The 10,834-nt window shown below is 44.3% G+C and overlaps 1 protein-coding gene and 1 pseudogene across 1 annotated transcript; both read right to left on the minus strand.

Annotated features, from left to right (window-relative positions):
• Nucleotides 1–4,621: 4,621 nt before the first annotated feature.
• On the minus strand, nucleotides 4,622–5,618 carry LOC136522283 (uncharacterized; annotated as a pseudogene).
• Nucleotides 5,619–8,236: 2,618 nt separating this feature from the next.
• LOC136521367 (peroxiredoxin Q, chloroplastic-like) lies at nucleotides 8,237–9,878 on the minus strand. Its single transcript, XM_066515102.1, has 3 exons — nucleotides 9,560–9,878; nucleotides 9,293–9,430; nucleotides 8,237–8,858 (listed from the first exon to the last, which is right to left on the minus strand). Exons 1-3 carry the CDS (start codon nucleotides 9,767–9,769, stop codon nucleotides 8,550–8,552), a joined length of 657 nt encoding a protein of 218 aa, XP_066371199.1. The 5' UTR covers nucleotides 9,770–9,878; the 3' UTR covers nucleotides 8,237–8,549.
• Between the last annotated feature and the right edge of the window lie 956 nt (nucleotides 9,879–10,834).

Here is a 10,834-nt window from a genome sequence, read left to right on the forward strand (position 1 = left end):
TCCTCAGAGCTCCATCAATTCTAGGGCATAGCTAGTTAGGTTAGATCTAGAGGGAGGCAAGCAGGCTTCGCTTGAATTCCTGATTGTGTCAAGAGCGTGGTTTGGTATAATTCTTGTACCCCTCTCTTTTGTATCTCTATTTTTTATATGCTTCTACAATTGTTATGACAATATTAGTATTCATCTTATTCATGTTCTTTGTTATAATGTTCATCGTCTACTTTCATTATATACCTAGTATAGCTAGTTTATCATTTTTGTTGATGCATAAGTTCACAAAGCGCTCGCTCCAAAGTACATAGGGTGAGTGGTTGACATTGTGTAAGCATGGTGCTTATATGTTATTTACCTACGGATACACCCTATATTCTGGGGCATGTGATAGATCGCGAATGTGACACTCCCATTGAGTCTTTTGTAGTTCACTCCCCGATATAGGTAGCACGTAGGATGTGGTTATGAAGGAAGGGCAAACTCTGTTCTTAATCTTCCTTAGTAATATCCCTTATGTGTAGATATAAAGATGATCTTAGCCATGATTACTAGGTGTAATTGTACTAATCAATGTATGCTTTGACTTATAATTAAAAATGACTTAGAAATTATTCCTCTAATATTCTACCTGGCCATGCTAATGACATAAAAAGGAGTACTCTGAGTGATTTATCAGTATTGATGATCAATACTTATCATATATATCGTATCCTATGACTTACCCCTGTTATGAGTAGAATATTTGTTATGATTTACTTCTCTATCAATAGTATAAGTTATCAATACATGTCCATGTTAGACCTTCCATGTGGTAAAAATATAAATAACGATAGCTGAAATACTCTCGGGTGAAGTACTACAATAGTATAATTATTTGTGCGCTTGCAGATCCCTTTTCATTCATATATCTTTATATTCTTTCTAGTCACATAAAATGATAAAGAAGTACTTAGTATCATTCTAGTAGTGATGCTAGGCAGTACCAACAAGCATCTCTGGTACCATCACTAGGGATGACAATCTAGTAAAGTAATGTTAGGAGATGTAGGTAATTAATAGGTGGCTACTAAAATAAGTGACAAGTTAATAAATACCAACAACAACCTAGTATAAGTAATGCGAAGAGATGTAGGCATATAATAGGTGGCTACTAAAACAAGTGATAAGTTAATAAATACCAACAATCATTTCTGGCGCCGTTGCTGGGGACAGAATTAAAACTCTGTTCTTAGTAGCGATGCTAAGGAATGTCAACACAACGCTACCTCTATAATTGCAAATGTTTCTCTTATGAGAACCCGAATCCAAAAAATAAAATCCATGGTAAAGTCGTCTGTAGCGATTATATCGGGCCAATGAAGAGGGCAATTGAGGTTGTATCTCCTACTAAGAAGAAATAAATGTTCTGCTATCTCTCTGGCAAATGAATTAAATGATTATGGAATATGCAGTTAATAAGTGGATTATGAAAATCCATATAATTCTTGAAGAATATAAATCACAACGTATGAAAAATAAATCTGATACAAGTACTAAGAAGTCTAAGATAGAATATATTCTTGATGAACATTAAAGTATCAAGAAGAGCATATCCTAGAAGGAATAGTCATCAAATGGCTAGATAGTGAATAACACTATCTCATTGTGTATATCACATAATAATCTCTCATATAGTAGAGAATATATCTCATAGAAGAGAAATGTTATTCACCAAAAATGGGAAAGTCCTTGAAGGAGTTAATCCATGAAAGATTTTCTAGTCGATTCTTGAATAAACATCATTGATCCCTGAAGTGAACAGAGACCCGAGAGAAAGAAAATGAGGAATATTAAACACTATGAAGGTGTCATACAAACACTTAGAAAGTGCATGTTGAAAGGCTAGCATTGAAGTGATGATATCCTCTAAATACCATAGAAGGTATAAGAATAATGGTGACTTTGGCAATTGAATTATCCCCTAAATACCAAATGTAAGACTGGATTCATTTAGTGGTACTATCAAAATCCTAAAGATTTGTAGAACATATAATTGAAAAATCCACTAAGAAAGAATTATAAGTATTCAAACTCTAGTATGAGTTTGATGCACTATCTATAAGATATTGAATATTGTAACTTATTTACCCCTATAATCCTCTAAAAGGATTTATTACCCTGAAGGATAAAATTTATTTGTTTTGCACAACTAATAAGTGGTTATTATGCTTGAAGCATATTGCTCTTGTTTATACTCATATTATAATTCACATAAGAATTGTGGCCCAATTTTTAAAAGATATAAGTATTGTGGTGTTGTATACCATTAATTAAGCACATAGTTATGAGAAGTGTGATTTGAACAATGAAGTTCAAATATGACTATATGAGGGGGAGCAATTTGATTGAATCTACCTTAAAGATAACCACTAAAATTATAAAGATCAAGTAGATCATATATGCTAAAACATTAAAGTTTATGCATAGATCATGAAGATCAATATCTATTCACGAAGATTAAAATATCCTGAAGAATGAATGACCAAGAAGGTTAAATGTTGTACTCTTTTTTCCAATATGAGTTTTTTCTTGAAGGTTTTTCACATAAGATTTTTAATGAGACAACATGTGTAATGCAATTAACGAATGTAATGTACTCTTTTCTTCAAGAACCGTTTTTCCCCACTAAATTTTCAGATGGAGTTTTTAACGAGGCATGTGCATATCGTGGTAATCACCCAAGGGGGAGTGTGGTAAAATATACGGATTTTATCCTAGAAGGAAAGGAGATTGAGGAATCCTGATCTTAGTCCGTTTATATATAGGCTTTTTACCAAAACTCTTAGATCTTGGTAGGACTATATATATATATATATGTGGGAGCTCTATGTTGTAATATTCAATATTCAGAAAAATAAAGAATAGTCTATCTATCTTATGTCTATTTATTTTTTTATTTTCATCTTTGATGATGAAAGACGGAGAGCAAAAGATTCTAACGGGTAGCAACATTTTTTATAACAGTTCCCACCGTGCAAGGCCCTTGACCTCCAGGCTGAGTCCTCCAGAGTCCAGCCGTCCTGCTCGATTGCCCGGCCAGGCCGCGAGAGACGACGGGGCCAGCTGCTAGCCCAACCGCGACCGGCCGGATCGGAAGGCGAGCGGTTGAGGAGAGTGGATGGACGGGGAAAAAACTGGCTCCGTGTCCGTTGCACGGACCGCTACCACGCGTCCACACCACAACGGCCACCGCGCCGCGCCGCGGTGGTGCCTGACGCGCGCCGACCGTGCGGACAAGGCCATACGCCACCAAACCGCTGAGGCCCTGCGGGGAGGCCCCGGCAAACGCCATCTCTCGTCTCCCCCGACAGATTGTAACCGTGAGATTACATATTTTTCTTTTTCTTTTTTTGAAAGCATAGATTACATATTTTTTCTCGATGCAAATAGAGTACTCGTACGACGGTGACGTTGTCTCTAATAGTTTAACCGTGCACTACAGTGAAGCTGAGACGACAAGAAGGTACCGGCGAGGCGGCGACGACCGACCTGCCCCACCACGAGGCACGTATGGCCGTACGAGAGTCGAGAGACACAAGCTAGAGCTAGAACACGTACCTGCCCCACCACGAGGCACGTAGGGACGATGTCGTTGCAGCCTCTCTTTTTTTTTTCTGAAACTGTTGCAGCCTCTTCTGGCAAAGACGCCGCCGGCCAAAAAGGGAATCGAGGGCCCGTTTGGGTTTATGGGCATCTCTCGTGCCAGGTGCATTACTCGTACTAGGGGAGAAAAATATTTTTTCTTCAAGAAATGGAGAGAAAATTATTTGGCCTGACAACCACATATGCATGCGGCCCTCATGTTGATCATCGACAGGCAGCGTCACGAAAGACGAAACAGCCCCGGAACTGAATTCGTTCAGCTCCCAACACACGAAGCATGGCCGCATGGAGCTGACTGACGGACCAATGCAAGTGACCAGTGACCAGACAAGCGTCTCTCTCAGTTCCTGGCAGTGGCAGCTCGTCTCAGTTCCGCCGAGCATGCCTTGTCCCCTGCACCGCCACCGCCATGGCACTGGAAAAAGCAAATTACCTAGGAGACAGATTACCTTCGTTCAGCGGCAACGTCACGACGCCGGCCCGACCGCATGCCCCGGCAGCCAAAAATTTACCAGCAGCGCCGTGCGCGGTTGGTACGTACTACTCCTAACTTGGAACAACAGCAACAAAACGCACGGCGATCCATCGCGATCGACGGGCATCGCCCGTCAATCGGTGACTCGTCCCAGCTCGCAGTCGGAGTAACAGGTGTACCGAGCTCAGACACCGCCGGTCAATCGGACGGGACATGTGGCGCTTCATGGCAGAGACAAGCTGCCAGTGCCACTAATAGTTTATTGAATGCGCAGGAGGAAGTGGATCGAAAAAGGCTTCTGGAAGCCTGCAAAGGTAGGCGCGTGAAAGCGATTCCTGATGGATCCTTGTCCGTCTGGCTGTGGCTGGGGTCATCATGGGAACGAACGTCATGCTCATGCTGCTCTACCCGTTGATGCAGCCAAACAGAAAGAAAACATGGGCATTTATGTGAAGTCGTTTGAAGGTGCCAGAAAATTAATGTGCTCGATCGAGACGATAAACGTAAATGTGATCGAGAATGCGGGATCATATTTACATGTTGGTACAGGTCTAGCTGGAGAAGTGAACAAACAACTGCAGAATCTTATCTCTATCTTTTCCCCCCAACCACAAGTAGCCAATTTTATTGCTCCCGTATGGACTATGGATGTTCAGAAGGCCGAGACGGCGCCGACGACGACGACTCGGCCTCTCCGCCGCGGGCTCGCCGTCGGCGTCAAGCCACCCCCGACGCCCTGATCCCACAGCTGCACCACGCTGCCGCCGCCGAGCGCAGCCGTCGGGCTGAGAGGCGGAGGCAGCGACCTCACCACCTCCCACCCGAAAGGATCCGCCCCATCCGAAACGAACACGTCGCGGTCACCGTCCTCGTGCTCCTCGTCCGCATCGTCATCCTCCTCGTTGTTTCCGTCTTCGTAGCAGCACCCGACGCAGCCGGCGTCGCGGAAGTACGCCGTGTACATCTCCTTGCGCGACGGCGCCGTCGGCGTCGTCGACGCCGCGGCCGGCACCGGCGGCGACCGCTGCGACGACGGCCTGGACGGCGACACCTCCGCGGCGCGAGACGACGGATCCAGCTCCAAAGGCTTCGTGGTCGTGGAGACGGCAACGGCGGCGGCTGTGGACGAGCGCAGGCGCCAGAGGCCCGCGGCGGCGGCGGCAAGGACTGCGGCGAGACAGGTCCACGCGGCGGCGCCTGTGACCGCGGAGGCCGCTTCCGGGATCGGGAGGGAGTAGAGGCGGAACGCGACGGCCTCCAAGGGGTGCTCCAGGAGGTCCATCGATCGATCGATCTCGCCGGCGAGCTGTGCGCTTCTCTCGGTCGGTTGCTTTGGACACTTGTCTGCTGCTCTGTCTGGCCGGGTTTGGTAAGTGGAGTTGGGAGAGGAAGGGACGATGAGGTATTTAATGGCGGAGAGGTGTGGGAGGGGGCGTTGATTGAATCTGGGCCGTTGGATGCTGAGATCACGAGCGCATCAAAACGGGAACATTCTGGGTATCGGAGGTTATCCGGGAGATTTGCTGCGATGGGATGCCGGATTTGCATTTTGTTTTTCAACGTCTTTATTTTCTTCATTCCGTGCTATACTAGTTTTAACTTTTAAGGCCTACCTACCATGAGAAATACTGCTATGTGCACATAGAAAACATGTGGAATAGTATTGTCTTGTCTATATCTCCTATATTTCATCCATTGGAACAACTGTCTTTTAATTTCATCAGGTAGAGGAACCCCTCCTGTTTCATAAAAAATATATATCTCTAATATTTCAGGTGCCTGAATTTTAAAATAATTTTAGACAGCATTCTTGTACCACCAACCAGTACAAGTAAATTGTTACTTCTGTGATTTGCTATTTGTCTTTGTACCATAACTATCAAAATTTTGTCCTTGTCTGACTATAAAAATAATTGTAAATTGTTAATTGTCTTTATACCAACACAAATCAGATTTTATCGTATTTATGGTTTTGTCTAACGAATTTTTTTATTCTCGGAACCAAAAATTGTATATTGTGCCTACAAAGATTACAGTGAACTAAAGCTGTAATTTTAATTTTAAAATTTTAATATAAAATATATACAACAATCGTCACTAGAAAGGAAATTAAAATTCAGGTACATGAATTTTAGCAAGTTATATTTAAAAAAACGGATGGAAGAGGTGTCGATTAGTTATATCAATAAAGAAAAAGACTTCGGCCATGCAAACAATGGCTCGAGATGAGTGATTACAATGAAAACAGGTACATATAATTATATGAATATTTTCTTTCTTGCAGCCTACAAAGAGATACTACAGCGAAAGCAATTCACTGTGGGGAAGCAGCTCACCATGGACTAAGAATTGAATCTCCCTTCTCCCTCCATAATATTATTTTCACGCCATGAATTGTTTGGCAAAATTATTTGTACTATTGAAAGAATTATTGTACTTCTAGTACAGTTGTATAAACTTTGAAAAAGATTTACAAAACAGTCGTTGAATCTCCCTTTTCTCCTGTGTGTTTTTTTTCTTGTCGATCTCCCTTCTCTCTCTGCAAATTTTCTTGTCAACTCTTGAATTTTTCGAAACATGTACTACTAAAACAATTATTGTTAGCCCTATAACACTTATATAGTTGGGACTTGGGACAGTTCCCTGCTTCTTCCGTCGTGAGTTCCACTTTGGGTTGTGGCCAAAATTGGCCGGTCTCAGAGCATCTCCAAGAGGCTCTTTATATCTTCTCGAGTTTATAGGAATAGAGATTTTGGTGATAAACTACCCTCCAACAACCTCTTCAATTGGATTTCTAAATGTAGACATTCTCTATTTCGGATTTCTCGCTAGCCAAAGATAGAGAGCGAGAATGGCTCTCTGCAGTAGGCACAAGATATAGAAAAGTTGTTGGAGAGTACAAAGATATATGCCCCGTTCGCTTGTCTTAAAAATGGTTTGTTTGGCTTCTTTTTTTTTCAGCCGGAACATTGTTTTTCTCTCATAACAATTCAGCCGGAACAGTGTTTTTCAGCTAGTTTTAGCCAAGTTTCAGACCAGCGAACGGGGCCATAGAAAACAATTTTGACTCAAATGACTCTCTAAATGATGATTTATAGACTAGATTTTAGAAAGGCTCTCGGAGGTGTGAAGCCTTGTTGGATCGACGAGAGGAGGCTTTTTAACCTAGGCTGACAAATATTGCCTACTCACTACATGTCAAAACAAATAAACTTCTAAATTTATGTTAAATCAAATTATTTGAATTTTGAAAAATAATAATAAAATGGCATCATTATATTGGACACTAAATTGACACTAAATTGACATATATGCAACATGAAATATCTTTTTCTCAATATACTTATTTGTTGTTATAGATCTTACTATTCCCTATAAAATTTATTAAACTCAAGAATTCAAGATAGTTTGACTTTGGGTAACCCTAGGAGTTGATTTGTTTTAAGACGGAGGAAGTATATTATGTTAACAAATATCATGTGTGTTAATTATTTTTTATGCACAACGAGGTAGCTCCCAACAACTTTAGAGTCGACTTCAAAAAGAAAGCGAGGAAAGCGGTTTGGAGTTCAGAGGCTCGGAGATTAGCAGGCTTTATATGATGCCCTTATCAATTTTGGGAGCCGCCACGGTCAAGTCGGTGCGGTGCCGGTCCGGTCCGGATGGTGATGTCTTTAGAAGTATTCTCTTGCGGCGAGGCGAGAATAGCGAGATGGGGCGGGGACGATGACGACTTGCAAGTGACGGGGCAACTGGAACATGCGCACGGACGGTTCGTTGTGTGGTTGGAAGCAGCCCAAGCAGCGCAGGCATTACCTCGACAGATGGATGCGCCGACTGTGGAGCACAATTCTGACTGCTGGATGATACATTTTCCAGGGGGCCTGGGAAGATAGAAAACAGCAGCAGTATGTATAGGGGGTAAGTTTCAGTTTCAGACGTGCGTACGTGCCTTGTAAAACTGCGTTCCATCGTTACGTAGCGTGTCCGTTAGGATTTGCTGAATTCGGCCTGTGGTGTCGAGGTCAGAAATCTCCAGCTCCAGTGCGTGGCGTCTGATTGATTCAGAAATATGGCCCGCATACACGTTTCGCACGAACCACCTTGTCTATTTTTACTTACAAGGGAGAAAATTGGACATGTATGTAGTCTGCCACGTGCATATACAGAAATGGTTGGGTTCAACGAGCTACAACATCTGAGACTGCCGATCACACAAGCAGTACAACTGAAACTGACCATGACAAACAGGAAGAGGCGGGTCGATCAAACGAGCCAGAGTCGAATGATCGACAGACTGAAGGATCGAACAAATTGTCAGCTCTTAGATCACACTATAAATCCGGTACTAATACAGAGACGGATGCAGAGCATGGCCCAGAATCCCAAGTGCTGCCGTCCGGTCGCGAAGCTGACGAAGCGCGGAGGGGCGGCAGGCTCAGAGGCTCTGCAGGATCTTGAGCGTCTCGCCGATGTGCTTCTCGGGCTGGAACTGGTTGTTGTAGATGTACTGCACGACGCCCTGCTTGTCCAGCACGTACGTCTGCCGCCCGGGGAGCGTGCCGAACAGGTCGGCGGGGACGCCCCACTCCTTGCGCACGCGGTTCCCCTCGTCGCTCAGCAGCGTGAACGGCAGCCGGTACTTCTGCGCGAACGCCTTGTGCGACGCCGCGTCGTCGCCGCTGATGCCGATCACCTCAGCCCCGGCCTTCTTGAACTTCTCGTACGAGTCCCTGAATGCGCACGCCTGCATGCAGTATATAGTGCAGGATGGGTGGAGCTCAGATACAAACTTTCAGGCAATTTGCCAACTGCGACTTGCATACATCAGTTTCAGGGTGCCTTTGGTTGGGCTTCTGAGAGCTGTTTTTTCTTCTTCTTCTTCTTCTAAAAAGTCAAAAGTCAACTAAAGACATGGAAACCAGAAGCTGCTTTTAAAGCAGAAACAACTACTTTTGGGTCCGCCTTCCCTTGGGTGTGCTTGCTTCCATGTTCTACAAATTGCGAGGCTTTTGCCTTTGCAAGAAACAGATATGCCTTTGTTTCAGAGTTCCTTGATATTTTTTGGAGGCAACAAAACAGATGGTTTCAGAGTTTCTTGCTATTTCTTGGAGGCAACAAAACAGATGGTTTCAGAGTTTCAGTAAAGTATCGGCTCAGGCATTCGCGCAAGAAGCTGACCTGCTTTGTGCATCCGGGCGTCTCGTCGGCGGGATAGAAGTAGACGACGACGGGCTTGCCCTTGAACTTGTTCAGCGACACGGGCTTGCCGTTCTGGTCCTTGAGAGTGAAGTTCGGTGGCACGCTGCCCTTGCTGACCTGCAACCAAACCACGACTATCAAATTAATCAATCACAGCGAAATACGAATCCACCACCGGCGGACGTCACGGAAGATGCCCGCACGCACGCACGCCATTTCCACGGTGGGAGCTACGAGCCCACGTACCTTGCCGCAGACGATGCCCGTGGACGCCGCCGAGCGGCGCCAGCGCGGGGCCGGCGCGGCGGATGCGGGCGCCCGGAGGCCGCGGAACGCGGAGGTGGAGGGGGTGCAGAGGAGCGCCGCCTGCGCGCGGGCCGCCGAGCCGCGGGACGACGCCCGCGGCGCCAGCACCAGGGAAGGCTTGCAGCCGGCCGTAGCTGGCGTGAATGCCATGGCGGATGGAGCTTCAGGTGAGGCCTCTGCTGCTGCTGCTGCTGCTCTCTAGCTATGGCCCTATTGGCTTCTCCTTTCTGGTGCTACCACCGCTGGAGACAAACATCTTGCGATGGTTGGCTGATAGGGGAGGGGATATCAGGAATTCAGGATGAGATGCGAGGGGGGTTTTGTGCCGACGTGGCACACCTTGCTGCCCTTTGCTGCTGCTCGTGAAGTTTTTGGTTGTCCTGACCTTGTGGCTTGTGCCATGGCATCCAACCCCTTCTTCTAACCCATCAGCAAACATCTAATAAAACACACTTTTCCTATTAGTCCGATGCCAGAGTTCTCAGACTATACCGTATTCACTCATGCCTTGATTTTTTCCTACATCCAGCTAAATCTCAGCCTTACATGCTCATGAGCTAACGGTGAAGATTGTTGCTTGAAAACATACTATATTTCAGGCACCTGAAATATAGCAAGTTCCAATAAAACATTAAAAACATGGTTATAAGAATTAAAACTTTGAATAAAACACTGAACCCAAACTTTCCAAAAAATAAGACTTGAATTAATTCACAGATTCACGATAAGAGCATCCGTACCATAACAAGAGATTGTTGGATGCGCAATCAAGGTTTTGTCTGAAAAGGGATGGCCAATTTTGATTCTATTAAATGACAAGTGGCGCTTCTAATGCAAGCTTCCCACCATTGACCAACTATGTTAATCTAGGTATGTTGTACTTGCTCCGTCCTAGAAAAGAATACAATTCTGAGTTCCCAATGAGTAAAATCATTTCAAATTTGACCAAATATATTAAAAACATTTATGATACCACATGAATAGCATTTTAACTATAAAATATATTTTCTTAGTAAACCTATTTGGAGACATAAATGTTGATATCCACTAATCAAACTTAACCTAGAATTGCATACTTTTTTAGATGGAGTGTGTAAGATGTTAAGGTAGGTACGTCCAACTGAGATTAAATTTGCTATCACATCCTCAATCTCACAGAAGAAGAAAAATACAGAAAGTCAGACTGCTCGTCTGTCCAAAGTGAGAGGAGATGCC

Source organism: Miscanthus floridulus, chromosome 18 (genome assembly GCF_019320115.1).
Source record: "Miscanthus floridulus cultivar M001 chromosome 18, ASM1932011v1, whole genome shotgun sequence".
Classification (NCBI taxonomy): Eukaryota; Viridiplantae; Streptophyta; class Magnoliopsida; order Poales; family Poaceae; genus Miscanthus; species Miscanthus floridulus.